The sequence below is a fragment of the Salmo salar genome, chromosome 18, assembly GCF_965601325.2.
Source record: "Salmo salar chromosome 18, fSalSal1, whole genome shotgun sequence".
Lineage (NCBI taxonomy): Eukaryota > Metazoa > Chordata > Actinopteri > Salmoniformes > Salmonidae > Salmo > Salmo salar.
In genome coordinates, this window is record NC_138308.1 from 82721479 (window position 1) to 82736837 (window position 15359).

The 15359-nt window shown below is 42.3% G+C and overlaps 1 protein-coding gene across 8 annotated transcripts in view; it reads right to left on the minus strand.

The window, feature by feature from the left end:
• Nucleotides 1–8030: 8030 nt before the first annotated feature.
• Nucleotides 8031–15359, minus strand: part of LOC106577864 (H(+)/Cl(-) exchange transporter 3) — a 53239-nt gene continuing 45910 nt past the window's right edge. For 5 of the 8 annotated variants that reach the window (XM_014156276.3, XM_014156271.3, XM_045701432.2 and 2 more), the window contains 2 exons: nucleotides 11835–11910; nucleotides 8031–9299 (listed from right to left, as the gene is read on the minus strand). In XM_014156276.3, coding sequence (XP_014011751.3) covers nucleotides 9120–9299; nucleotides 11835–11910 — 256 coding nt within the window. In that variant the 3' untranslated portion in view covers nucleotides 8031–9119. Of the gene's footprint in view, nucleotides 9300–10914; nucleotides 10976–11834; nucleotides 11911–15359 lie in introns of all 8 variants that reach the window. The other 3 variants (XM_014156274.3, XM_014156278.3, XM_082965199.1) reach the window with 2 other exon arrangements.

A 15359-nucleotide genomic window follows, 5' to 3' on the forward strand; every position in this document is an offset into this window, starting at 1 on the left:
TGGAAAACCAGTCCTAGGCCAGTGACTGACAGAGCGTGAACGATCCCTGTAATATGAGACGTGTGTGTGTGTGTGTGTGTGTGTGAGAGAGAGAGCCGACAGTGTAAACTGACTGGCATTACAAGCTGACTTCTAGGCTTTGTCTATGTACTGCTTCCAACTCTCACAAAGACCGGTTTGTTTTGGAAGTCTGGGTGGCATAGTCCCCTCTCTTTCTGTTCTTTAACCAAGTGTTTATTTTCTCTTTCAAGCAAGTGGAATAGAGAAACAAACAATATATACAGTAAATATTACACCCACAAAAGTTCCTGAAGAATGAAGACATTTCAAATGTCATATGTGCAAAGAGTTAAAGTACAAAAAGGAAAAAAAAACATATGGGTTGTATTTACAATGGTGTTTGTTCTTCAGTGGTTGCCCTTGTGGCAACTGGTCACAAATATTGCTGCTGTGATGTGGGTCTGTGTAATCTGAGGGAAATATGTCTCTCTAATATAGTCATATTTGGCAGGAGGTTAGGAAGTGCAGCAGTTTCCACATGTTGTGGGTAGTGTGCACATACGCTGACCTGGCTCTCAAGGCAGGCTTTCTCAATAGCAAGGCTATGCTCACTGAGTCTGTACATAGTCAATGCTTTCCTTAAGTTTGGGTCAGTCACAGTGGTCAGGTATTCTGCCACTGTACTCTGTTTAGGGCCAAATAACATTCTAGTTTGCTCTTTTTTTGTAAATTCTTTCCAATGTGTCAAGTAATTATCTTTTTGTTTTCTCATGATTTGGTTGGGTCTAAATGTGTTACTGTCCTGGGGGCTCTGTGGGGTCTGTTTGTTTGAACTAGAGGTCGACCGACTAATCGGAATGGCCGATTTAATTAGGGCAGATTAAGTTTTCATAACAATCGGAAATCTGTATTTTTGGATGCCAATTTGGCCGAATTATTATTTTTATTTTTTTCATTTATTTTTTTTGTAAAAAAAAATTGGGACTTATTTAACTAGGCAAGTCAGTTAAGAACACATTCTTTTTTTCAATAATGGCCTAGGAACGGTGGGTTAACTGCCTTGTTCAGGGGCAGAACGACAGATTTTTACCTTGTCAGCTTGGGGATTCAATCTTGCAACCTTACGGTTAACTAGTCCAACGCTCTAACCACCTGCTTTACATTGCACTCCACGAGGAGCCTGCCTGTTACGCGAATGCAGTAAGAAGCCAAGGTAAGTTGCTAGCTAGCATTAAACTTATCTTATAAAAAACAATCAATCAATCATAATCACTAGTTAACTACACATGGTTGATGATATTACTAGTTTATCTAGCCTGTCCTGTGTTGCATATAATCGCTTAGGTACACATTGCTCCACCATAAACATCAATGCCTTTCTTAAAATCAATACACAAGTGTATATATTTTTAAACCTGCATATTTAGTTAATATTGCCTGCTAACATGAATTTCTTTAAACTAGGGAAAATGTGTCACTTCTCTTGCAACAGAGTCAGGGTATATGCAGCAGTTTGGGCCGCCTGGCTCGTTGCGAAGACTATTTCTTCCTAACAAAGACAGCCGACTTCGCCAAACGGGGGATGATTTAACAAAAGCGCATTTGTGAAAAAAGCACAATCGTTGCACGACTGTACCTAACCATAAACATCAATGCCTTTCTTAAAATCAATACACAGAAGTATATATTTTTAAACCTGCATATTTAGCTAAAAGAAATCCAGGTTAGCAGGCAATATTAACCAAATTGTGTCATTTTGCATTCATTGCACGCAGAGTCAGGGTATATGCAACAGTTTGGGCCGCCTGGCTCGTTGCGAACTAATTTGCCAGAATTCTACGTAATTATGACATACCATTGAAGGTTGTGCAACATAACAGGAATATTTAGACCTAGGGATGCTACCCGTTAGATAAAATATGGAACGGTTCCGTATTTCACTGACAGGAAAAACTTTTTGTTTTCGAGATGATAGTTTCCGGATTCGACCATATTAATGACCTAAGGCTCGTATTTCTGTGTGTTATTATGTTATAATTAAGTCTATGATTTGATAGAGCAGTCTGACTGAGCGGTGGTAGGCACCAGCAGGCTCGTAAGCATTCATTCATACAGCACTTTCGTGCGTTTGCCAGCGGCCCTTCGCAATGCATTGCGCTGTTTATGACTTCAAGCCTGTCAACTCCCAAGATTAGGCTGGTGTAACCGATGTGAAATGGCTAACTAGTTAGCGGGTGCGCGCTAATAGTGTTTCAAACGTCACTCGCTCTGAGACTTGGAGTAGTTGTTCCCCTTGCTCTGCATGGGTAACGCTGCTTCGAGGGTGGCTGTTGTCGATGTGTTCCTGGTTTGAGCCCAGGTAGGAGCGAGGAGAGGGACGGAAGCTATACTGTTACACTGGCAATACTAAAGTGCCTATAAGAACATCCAATAGTCAAAGGTATATGAAATACAAATCGTATAGAGAGAAATAGTCCTATAATTCCTATAATAACTACAACCTAAAACTTCTTACCTGGGAATATTGAAGACTCACGTTAAAAGGAACCACCAGCTTTCATATGTTCTGAGCAAGGAACTTAAACGTTAGCTTTTTTACATGGCACATATTGCACTTTTACTTTCTTCTCCAACACTTTGTTTTTGCATTATTTAAACCAAATTGAGCATGTTTCATTTATTTGAGGCTAAATAGATTTGATGTATTATATTAAGTTGTGTTCATTCAGTATTGTTGTAATTGTCATTATTCCAAATCGGCCGATTAATCGGTATCGGTTTTTGGGTCCTCTAATAAATCGGTATCGGCGTTGAAAAATCATAATCGGTCGACATCTATTGTGAACAGAGCCCCTGGACCAGCTTGCTTAGGGGGCTCTTCTCCAGGTTCATCTCTGTGGGTGATGGCTTTGTTATGGAAGGTTTGGGAATCGCTTCCTTTTTGGTGGTTGTAGAATTTAGCGTCTCTTTTCTGGATTTGGATAATTAGTGGGTATTGGCCTAATTCTTCTGTGTGCTTTATTTGGTGTTTTAAGTTGTACACATTTTTGTAGAATTCTGCATGCAGTCTCAATTTGGTGTTTAACCCATTCAGTCAATTCTGGGTGAGCAGACCTCTGACCTCCACAACCATAAAGGGCAATGGATTCTATAATTGATTCAAGTATTTTTTAGCCTGATCCTAATTGGTATGTTGAATTTTATGTTCCTTTTGGTGGCATAGAAGGCCCTTCTTGCCTTGTCTCAGATCGTTCACAGCTTTGGAAGTTACCTGTGGTGCTGATGTTTAGGCTGAGGTATAGTTTGTGTGCTCTAGGACAACGGTGTCTAGATGGAATTTGTATTTGTGGTCCTGGTAACGGGACCTTTTTTGGAACACCATTATTTTTTGCCTTGCTGACATTTACTGTCAGGGCCCAGGCCTGACAGAATTTGTGCAGAATATCTAGGTGCTGCTGCAGGGCCTCCTTGGGTTGGTGACAGAACCCAACCTCTCTCTCTCTACGCCAGTGTTCCCCCTCTCTGTCTCTTATACACCAGTGAAAAGGGTTTAGTGTACTGCTGGGAACAGAGATGATCTGGATCTTTGTTCCTAGGTGTACTGTACCGTCAAATTAATCAGTCACTGGAAAAGCTTTTGACACATTTTAGTTGTATAGCAGAATACCGGCCTGACAGTAAGTGAGGTGTGTTCAGCCTTTTACCCCAGTACATGCTTGTTAAAATGTTTAAAACATTCGTTAAGAATCCAGTCACTTTTTTTTGCAATTCACATTTAATTAACAAAATGTTTAATCTTTACATATAGTTTAAAATGTACAATCAATGTAATCATACATACAATTCCGCCTAATGTACAACTAAACAACTACCATAAAGGAAAAACATTGATCCGTATGAAGACAACCAGTGCTAGAAGACTACCACCAGAGGGGATGATGCGCTCCTCATCACCCGACAGCAGGTCGTATACATTAGGGCAAGCAACGGAAAACGTTTGGCAATGTAAAATGGGTCCAACTAGACCCTCTCTGTTTCAGTCTGTTTTTTTCTTCAGTTTGGTCCCGAACGAATATGACCTAGGACAGTCACTGCAATAGTAAGAAACTAGAGCGAAAATCATTGGCAGCGGTAGTCATGACCTGCCCTTCCCCCTTTAGGGAAGAGGGTGCCATTTGGGACAGAGTATATGAAGTGTACTTCTTTTGACCAGAGGCCTTTGGGCCCTGGTCAAAAGTAGTGCACTATATAGGGAAAAGGGTGGCATTATTGACACAAGCCTTAGCCTTCACTCAGCAGGTAAGGTGCTACTCTACGCATCGTGTCATGGAAACAAAGCAAGAGAGAAAGAGGACTCCTTTGGCTGGTGCACGCATTGTGAGGTCACTGCTTCCTGTGTGGTGGGCCACACATTAAAGGGTGAATCAGACATAAGATCCTATTTACAGTTTTTCATGAGTCTAGGTTTACACGTGGCTGGTTCAAAATGATTGCCTTTGGTGTGCTGTACGTTTCAACAACTGAAATATACACGTTTACTTTATTGAAGTTTAAAAGAGTTGGTGGCACAACTCAATATGGTACGCCGCGTTGTTGTACCTTCAATTCATGCTTTTAAGAATTAAATATGGGCTTGTGTCCCAAACGACTCCCTATCCACAAAACATTAAACACCTCTTTCCATGATCTACAATGACCAGGTGAAAGCCATGATCCCTTATTGATGACACCTGTTAAGAGATACTAAAGTGTTTTAGTACTATATCTCTTGACGCAATGATGAAAATAATCATGGCCTCCAAACCCTCAAGCTGCATACTGGACCCTATTCCAACTAAACTACTGAAAGAGCTGCTTCCTGTGCTTGGCCCTCCTATGTTGAACATAATAAACGGCTCTCTATCCACCGGATGTGTACCAAGCTCACTAAAAGTGGCAGTAATAAAGCCTCTCTTGAAAAAGCTGAATCTTGATCCAGAAATTATAAAAAACTATCGGCCTATATCGAATCTTTCATTCCTCTCAAAAAATTTTGAAAAAGCTGTTGCACAGCAACTCACTGCCTTCCTGAAGACAAACAATGTATACGAAATGCTTCAGTCTGGTTTTAGACCCCATCATAGCACTGAGACTGCACTTGTGAAGGTGGTAAATGACCTTTTAATGACGTCAGACCGAGGCTCTGCATCTGTCCTCGTGCTCCTAGATCTTAGTGCCGCTTTTGATACCATCGATCACCACATTCTTTTGGAGACATTGGAAACCCAAATTGGTCTACATGGACAAGTTCTGGCCTGGTTTAGATCTTATCTGTCGGAAAGATATCAGTTTGTCTCTGTGAATGGTTTGTCCTCTGACAAATCAATTGTAAATTTCGGTATTCCTCAAGGTTCCGTTTTAGGACCACTATTGTTTTCACTATATATTTTACCTCTTGGGGATGTTATTCGAAAACATAATGTTAAATTTCACTGCTATGCGGACGACACACAGCTGTACATTTCAATGAAACATGGTGAAGCCCCAAAATTGCCCTCGCTAGAAGCCTGCGTTTCAGACATAAAGAAGTGGATGGCTGCAAACTTTCTACTTTTAAACTCGGACAAAACAGAGATGCTTGTTCTAGGTCCCAAGAAACAAAGAGATCTTCTGTTGAATCTGACAATTAATCTGGATGGTTGTACAGTCGTCTCAAATAAAACTGTGAAGGACCTCGGCATTACTCTGGACCCTGATCTCTCTTTTGAAGAACATATCAAGACTGTTTCAAGGACAGCTTTATTCCATCTACGTAACATTGCAAAAATCAGAAATTTTCTGTCCAAAAATGACGCAGAAAAATTAATCCATGCTTTTGTTACTTCTAGGCTGGACTACTGCAATGCTCTACTTTCCGGCTACCCGGATAAAGCACTAAATAAACTTCAGTTAGTGCTAAATACGGCTGCTAGAATCCTGACTAGAACCAAAAAATGTGATCATATTACTCCAGTGCTAGCCTCCCTACACTGGCTTCCTGTTAAGGCAAGGGCTGATTTCAAGGTTTTACTGCTAACCTACAAAGCATTACATGGGCTTGCTCCTACCTATCTTTCCGATTTGGTCCTGCCGTACATACCTACACGTACGCTACGGTCACAAGACGCAGGCCTCCTAATTGTCCCTAGAATTTCTAAGCAAACGGCTGGAGGTAGGGCTTTCTCCTATAGAGCTCCATTTTTATGGAATGGTCTGCCTACCAATGTGAGAGACGCAGACTCAGTCTCAACCTTTAAGTCTTTACTGAAGACTTATCTCTTCAGTAGGTCCTATGATTAAGTATAGTCTGGCCCAGGAGTGTGAAGGTGAACGGAAAGGCTGGAGCAACGAACCGCCCTTGCTGTCTCTGCCTTGCCGGTTCCCCTCTTTCCACTGGGATTCTCTGCCTCTAACCCTTTTACAGGGGCTGAGTCACTGGCCTACTGGTGTTCTTCCATGCCGTCCATGGGAGGGGTGCGTCACTTGAGTGGGTTGAGTCACTGACGTGGTCTTCCTGTCTGGGTTGGCGCCCCCCCTTGGGTTGTGCCATGGCGGAGATCGTTGTGGGCTATACTCGGCCTTGTCTTAGGACGGTAAGTTGGTGGTTGGAGACATCCCTCTAGTGGTGTGGGGGCTGTGCTTTGGCAAAGTGGGTGGGGTTATATCCTGCCTGTTTGGCCCTGTCCGGGGGTATCATCGGATGGGGCCACAGTGTCTTCTGATCCCTCCTGTCTCAGCCTCCAGTATTTATGCTGCAGTAGTTTATGTGTCGGGGGGCTAGGGTCAGTCTGTTACATCTGGAGTATTTCTCTTGTCTTATCCGGTGTCCTGTGTGTATTTAAACATGCTCTCTCTAATTCTCTATTTTCCTCTTTCTGTCTTTCTCTCGGAGGACCTGAGCCCTAGGACCATGCCTCAGGACTACCTGGTATGATGACTCCTTGCTGTCCCCAGTCCACCTGGCCGTGCTGCTGCTCCAGTTTCAACTGTTCTGCCTGCGGCTATGGAACCCTGACCTGTTCACCGGACGTGCTTGTTGCACCCTCGACAACTACTATGATTATTATTATTTGACCATGCTGGTCATTTATGAACATTTTAACATCTTGACCATGTTCTGTTATAATATCCACCCTGCACAGCCAGAAGAGGACTGGCCACCCGTCATAGCCTGGTTCCTCTCTAGGTTTCTTCCTAGGTTTTTGGCCTTTCTAGGGAGTTTTTCCTAGGGAGTTTTTCCTAGCCACCGTGCTTCTTTCACATGCTTTGCTTGCTGTTTGGGGTTTTAGGCTGGGTTTCTGTACAGCACTTTGAGAATATCAGCTGATGTACGAAGGGCTATATAAAAATGAATTTGATTTAAATTTGTTAAATCCACTTCAAATCAGTGTAGATGAAGGGGAGGAGACAGGTTAAAGAAGGATTTTTAAGCCTTGAGACATGAATTATTTATGTATGCCATTCAGAGGGTGAATGGTCAAGACAAAAGCTTTACATGCCTTTTGAATGGCATATGGTAGTAGGGGCCAAGCGCAACGGTTTGAGTTTCCTGTGTGTATCAAGAATGGTCCACCAGCCAATGTGACACAACTGAAGCATTGGAGTCAACGTGGGCCAGCATCCCTGTGGAACGCTTTTAACACCCTGTAGAGTCCACGCCCTGACGAACTGAGGCTGTTCTGAGGGCAAAAGGGGCAGCAACTCAATATTAAGATGTTCCTAATGCGTTGTACACAGTCTATAGTGCACTACTTTAGACCAGAGCCCTATGGGCCATGTTCAAGAGTAGTGCACTATATAGGGAATAGGGTGCCATTTGTGACGCAACCATGGAATGCTGGAAGTAGATTTAAAATGGTTTATATTGGTTTAAACTGACATGCAAAGAAAAATGCGTGTTGAATTGTTCTTGTTGCCGACTGGGCAGAGGAGTGTTGCAAGAAACATTTCTCACACCATGAAACAGCTTAATTAAGCAAAATCGTCAAGACACGGTTACTGTGCAGTATTCCCATCGACATCATCATCATTTATTTTGTTCACTTGGAAAGAAAAAAAGTGCAGTTTTCCAGTCTTGACATTGTCTCGTTACTTGATTATGTAGATAAATACTAAAAGTAGTAGCAATAGTAAAAAAAAAAAAAGTTTTCTCCAGTTAGAGCAACAGAATAACTCAACCTTTTAATATTTTCTTTTACGAACTCTGCCCACCTTCCCTGTCAGTTGCTAGGTCTCCATCCTCATGGGACATGCTCACACAGTTCTTTAGTTCAACAGGGAGTATGTAACTGATGAGTATCAGACTCTTCTGTTTTCACGTACTGAACTACAACACACATCCATACACTCAGACATGAACCAACTACTACAGTACATCCTGCTTGTATCCTTGACAACCCTCTAGCTCTCTCTCCTTCTCACACATTAAAGCAAATCTCCCTTGGATCGAGGCCCAGTCTAATATCAAGACAGCGGTCGTCTTTAGGGGGGTTACTATAACAACCTGAATGGAATGTTGAGGTGCTCGTGACACACATACACAAGCACTCTTGATTGCTCTCACACACAGTTCACAGGTAAACAATTATTTCGAGGATGGACGGGGTGTGAGGGAAAGACACAGTGGGGTCGGAGCCTGGCAGGGCGTCTGGCAGACAGCCAATCAGCGTGTCTGAAGGTCCCTCCTTGCGTCCTAGAGGATCATTCTGACCTCCCACCCTGTCAGCCAGGCATCAGGCTCACAGCAATGTCTGCTAGTATAAACCAATAGGAATAGGACAAGGGTGGGGGAGCATGAAGGGTGTGTGTGCGTAGGAGGTCCAATTGGTCAAGTGTGTGCTCTTGTGTGGCATCTGTGTTTGTATGAGTGTGAGCGTGTGTGTGTGTGTGTGTGTGTTAAAAGTGCGTTCTTTGGGTATATATGTCCCAGTCCGTAGTAGCTGCGACTTTGTGGCCGGAACATCCTTCAAAACAGCCATTTAATGTCCCTTTAGTCTGTCTGTCTCTTCCTTCCTGTGGCCACTAGGGCTCTGTCAGTCTGGTTAGGGACTGGGTTCCATGGGGTGTGAGGGTCGGGGGGGGGGGGGGGGGGGGGCTGTGTGTCATAGAGAGGAGCCTCGACCCTCCAGTAGGTGCACCACCTCCTCCTCGCTCTCCTCCTCATCGTCGTGACGACCTGGGAAGGAGGTGACTAGTTGAACATGATGTTGTCTGGGTCTTGGTTGGTCAACTGGGCCATATGACGAAGGATATCTTTTTTTGTGATAATACCAAGGAGACGCCTGCAGGGGGAGAGAGATTGATAGAGAGGAGAAAGAAAATAGTTATTCACAGAGGAGCTGGCAGGGAGCACAGTCTGGTTGGTGTGGGAGAGAATTACAGGTTTTTGTTGGCTCGTGCGGTCGGTCAGTCAGTGGTGGTTTTGGCCGGGGATAAAATATAGTGGAATCAATCAACACAGAATGATAACGCACCAATAACCTAAATAATGGGCTCTGTTAGCCAACTGACAAAACTATGGAAATGTGTTTAATGTCAGAGGAAACTAATTATTTTGGGGTCTGAAGCTTAATGATCAGATGTCATAAATAAAAATGACAAAATAGTGATAGATTTTAGTCAAGGGAAGTAACGCAGCATTACTACCACACTGTATCTGTATTCTAGCCCAAGGTGATAAAGGGAACTTAGTAATACTTAGTAACCACTCAGCCGACTGTGACCGTCAATGCAGCCAGGCCAACAAAAACAAGTCCCACTGGTGGCGAGGAAGGACAGAAGGAGGAGAGGAGGGGGTGAGTAACCAGGGGAGATGGTGAGTGAGTGATTCTCGTTGGAAGCCTGAGGAGGAGATTTACTGAACACCTACAGGAAGAGCAGGTGAGATGAACACTATAGGAAGAGTAAGGCAGAACACTTCTGCCTTACCGACCGACCAACCAACCCTTCACCTTGTCAGAGATACACATACTGGAACGCTCACTCAACATTTCTGGTTAATTCAAGAGCACTTGTATCTACAATACAATGTGGGTCATCGCTACAGGCGCCCTTACATGTACCCCCTTCTTCCCAGAGCCAGGTCACAATTGGTTGAAATGTAAATGAGTTCTGCTAACACAAAGTGTCAATTACGACGTTGTAAGAGTGTGCAGCTGGATAACAACTAGATGTCAACAGCACAAAATGGATTCCTAGAATTTACTTTTTGTTATGACTTGTGCTCTTGAATTCAGCTATGACGAAAGCTTGAGATTTAGTGAGACATCTGGAGACAGATGGTGAGAGGAGAGTTGAGCTGAGAGAGACAGACGGGTGAGGGCAGAGTCGAGCTGAGAGAGACAGACGGTGAGGGCAGAGTCGAGCTGAGAGAGACAGACGGTGAGAGGAGAGCTGAGCTGAGAGAGACAGACGGTGAGAGGAGAGCTGAGAGAGACAGACGGTGAGAGGAGAGTTGAGCTGAGAGAGAGCGGTGAGAGGAGAGGCTGTCTGTCACAGCTACAGTCCAGGGTAGAGCTATAGATTCAGTACTGTAGGAAGTGGAGGGAGGTGTTAGTGCTGCAGAAACAGGAGGCATGAAACACCACACAGACTAGGAATGTTGAGGTGGGAGGTACCGGATGAGGCAGGGGGGTTGAGATCAGGTTAGAGGGGGGTGAAGGAGGGGTGGGTGGGTATGGTTTAGGATCAGGTTGGGTGTTGGAAGGGGGGGGGGGATGGGTGTGGCTTGGCTTAGTTAGTTACCACTACTGGAGGTATTAGCTACCAACACACTACTACCACTGCTCCACCACCATAGACGGAGTTTGCTCTCTCACTACAGGAGGGTGGTCTACGGCAGGGTGGAAGGGACACTAGATGCTAAATCTCCCCTCCCAGAAAAAAACATCAACCAACGGTCTGCTCGGTAAAGGCGACGCCGGAAGTGCTACGCGTTGTCGGGTCAGATGTCGTCGATCTGTTGGTCCGTCGTGACCCAATGGGGGATGGGGGGAGGGAAGAGGGAGGGGTTTAACTTATATTGTTTTGTATACATAAAGAAGCAGTAATTCATTGAAGTAAAGCTGTGTATGCATCCAATATAGCACCCTATTCCCTTTATAGCGCACTACCTTTGAAGTAGTAGTACACTATATAGGGAATAGGGTGCCATTTGGGATGTACCCTGCTTGAGCTTTTAGAGTGAAATGATGTAATAGTGTGTATGTGAAGGTTTTCTAAGTGTTCGAGTAAGACACACGCTCTAAAAACACAGGCATGGCTACATGACTGTAGGTAATCAGTGTATTCTAGAATGATTTCTTATAGTGGATGAAACAGCCCATACTACTGATGAAGGGACTAATAGCTAGTAGGATGTTGTTGAAAGGAATGGCTGTGGAGCAATAGTAAATGATGGATATCTAACTAATCAAGGTTCAAATGACAGTTCCCATCAAAGTCCAACATTACAGGACCCATAATAACACTCATATAGAGTAGATCTTTAAAAATAAATAGCAATCTTACTAACTGTTGTCAATGACTAGTAGTGAATGAATAGGGAGATCAGTGAGTGTCACACAGTAGGTAGGTGTCCAGTGAGGAGAAAGTGGATGCACACATCCCAACCAAATCAAACCCCCTCCTCAACAACAACAAAAAACACTGTATTCATGAGTGAGTTGAAAAGACACAGTAAGATGAGTGGGTTGCTATTGGAAACGGGAACTGTCAGTAACATGCGTCGCTCCTAGGAGGGCGGGCCTAAGAGGTGGAAATGGGAGAGGGGAAGGGGTCAGTGGAATGGGAGGGGACAGGGGGCGGGGGCTAGTCACCAGGGGCTCCGTGTGTTCCTTGAGCTCCTCCAGATGCGCTAATATATTCTTCTTAGTGATGATGCCCAATACAATCCTGTACAAACACACACCTGTTACTCAGGAGACTGCCCGTCACACACACACACACACACACACACACACACACACACACACACACACACACACACACACACACACACACACACACACACACACACACACACACACACACACACACACACACACACAGAGAGAGAGACAGCAGCACAAAGCATAGTACACAAAAAATAACTTATATAAACAACTTCATGACATATCATAAAGTGGCAAATCATAACACAACCTACCTAACATATTCTAATAGTATTGCTAAAAATAAAAATAAATAAATCAATTAACAAAATATTTTACTTGTCCATAAATACACCACTTGTACTGATGGTGAGTGTGTATAAGTGCGTGTCAGTTGAATGCCAACTAATGTTATTGTTGCATATTATTCATCTTTGTGTCAGTTTCTTATCTCCCTCACTAGCTTTAAGCACCAGCTGTCAGAGCAGCTCACAGATCACTGCACCTGTACATAGCCCATCTATAATTTAGCCCAAACAACTACCTCTTCCCCTACTGTATGTATTTATTTAGCTCCCTTTTCCACTACAAATCTACCATTCCAGTGTTTTACTTGCTATATTGTATTTACTTTGCCACCATGGCCTTTTTTGCCTTTACCTCCCTTATCTCACCTCATTTGCTCACTTTGTATATAGACATTTTTCTACTGTATTATTGACTGTATGTTTGTTTTACTCCATGTGTAACTCTGTGTTGTTATATGTGTCGAACTGCTTTGATTTATCTTGGCCAGGTCGCAATTGTAAATGAGAACTTGTTCTCAACTTGCCTTCCTGGTTAAATAAAGGTGAAATAAATAAATTTAAAAAAAAAATAAAGTTTCAACAACTTCCTCATTGATTTGTAATGGTATCTAATCTTGTGACTAGTAGACTTAAGTGTGGTAGGCAAATTACCAAGGATTCCATAAAATATGTCTGATGTTTTGGCTATTATATGTATTGATATACTGAATGATGAATTAATTAAGAACCAAACAATAGAAAAGGATAAAATGACAAAATGATTAAAAAAATGAAAAAGTATAAAAACAAAAAGGACAGCTGTTATCTGTAATCTCATTCACTCTCAGTGCTCTCCTCTCCTGACGAGGCGTCTAAACACTCATCTTTAAACATATATTTACACACTGACTGCCGGGCAGTGCTGGAAAAAGTACTCAATTGTCATACTTGAGTAAAAGTAAATGCTATACATCGAATTCCTTACATTAAGCAAACCATATGCATGATTTAAAAAACATAATAATACAAATTTTGCGGCCTGCCAGAGGCACACTCCAACTCATCATTTACAAAAGCAATATGTGGTTAGTGAGTCCACCAGATCAGAGGCATTAGAGATGACAAGTCGTTATATTGATGGTGCGAGAATTGGACCATATCGCTGTCCTGCATTCAAAATGTAATGAGTATTTTTGGGTGTCAGGGAAAATGTATGGGAGTAAAAAATATACATATTCTCTTTACAGGGTTCAAACACATTTTGACAGATGGAATTTCATGACTTCTCCATGACTTTTAACCAAATTTCCATGACCAACCGTTGGCGGCGTTTCCATGTATGTAGAAAGAAATGTATGCGTAATGTGCTATTGACACTGGGAGGCTGCTCTCTGATCCCATGTACCATCTCCTGTCGTTGTGCAAGGCACAAAGTAGAATAGCTGTTAGGAAACGGTATAAAACACATGTGGTCAACCCTCAGTCTGGAGAGATACTGGGTGTGCAGGCTTTTGATCAAGCCCTGCTCAAACACATCAGAGCCAGTTTATCAAGGTCCGGTTGAGCAACTCATTTCTAAAATGTGGTTTGTTAGAAGGGCACCGGAATAAAATCCTGCCCACCCATTAGCTCTCCTGGAGGATGGTTGACCACCCTTGATGTATAACATTGCAACCAAATACATTTCATGCCTTCTGAAATAATTCACTAATTTAACATATCAAAGATCAAATGGCTATGGTAGGCTACAAATCGTTTTATTCAGCTGAACCAAGCCCACAGATTTTCTTCAGGAAATGTACCTTTAATTTAGTAATTTATCTTAGAAGTGTTTACTTTGCAGGCTGACTGGCATGTATTGAGTTGCAATGTCCCATACATTGGATGCCCAAATCAACTGGAAGTATCTACAAAACAAGTTTTGAAGCCACATAATCCAAAAGAAAGGCTACATCTAACCTTTTTTCCTAAAATTACTGTTCGCGATTCACAAATTATTTTTGATTCACATTTGATATTTTGATTCACCTTCAATTCATTGCATTGAACCGACTCACAACTAATACAATAGCGAAGGGAATCGTTCGTTTTTTGTATGTGCCATTTAAATGAATCAACTTTGTATGGCCTTACTCGCAAGCAGTAGCGGTGCGCGGTTAAATCACTGTTGATTTTTATTTGATTGATAAAATATTTAAAAACTGTGCCTAAATAAATGACATCAACAGAATTTATTAAATACATTTCTATCATTTTCCAAAACTTTAAGGCCTCGAAAACACTATTTTAAAATTCCATAACTTTTCCAGTATTTTCATGACGTACGAACCCTGTCTTTTGGAATTGAGTGTAGTAGAAGTTCTCCAAAATATAAAATAGTATAAAGTACAGATACCCCAAAAAACGACTTCAGTATTTTTACTTAGTTACAACGCACAGAGCAAGGGTTTATCCAATGATCCTTTAATTCCTATTTTAACCACCAGGTGTCTCTGAAGTGTCATATTCAACCAGTGAGCTCATCCACAGTAATTGACGATGACCACCAACTTCTAAACACATCACAAGTCTCTCAAATATTTTTTTTCCAGAGGAAACTGGATAAAACTATTCAACTATTTGTTAAGCGGTATCAGTTGTTGTATTGGTTAGCATAGCGCAGCTAGCATTTAGCTGAGAAGCTATGCAGCGTACAGATTACACAGTTTATAACCCCAGGGTTTCCAGTCCCAGTGTCCATGCATCACTCTATCCCTTACAAAAAAAAGATTGCAGTTTTGAAACTAGAGTAAAAGTGAAGTAACTGCAGTCAACTGTGGTATTTTGGACAGAGTAATTGTAGAATAACTGCAGTGTACTGCACTGTAACTGCAGTCACACTGCAAAATTACTGCAGTAAAAAAAAAAAAAAAAAAAAGATTTCAGACGCAGTATTTGCAGCACAAAACACAATACTTCACTCTAACTGCAATCTTTTTCCGTAAGGATGTGAGGGGATGCTACTACATCCCAATATCCACACTAGCATACCACTTAGAATAGATTACATCCAATACACTGCTTCATTCTAAGTAGTACTGTGTACACTGGAACAGAACGTGAGTGTGTGTGCTGGGTTTGTGCTGGGGGAACTTGGTCTGTTGCCTGTTGAGGTGTTTGTTAGTTCAAGTTGAGGTTAGGAGGA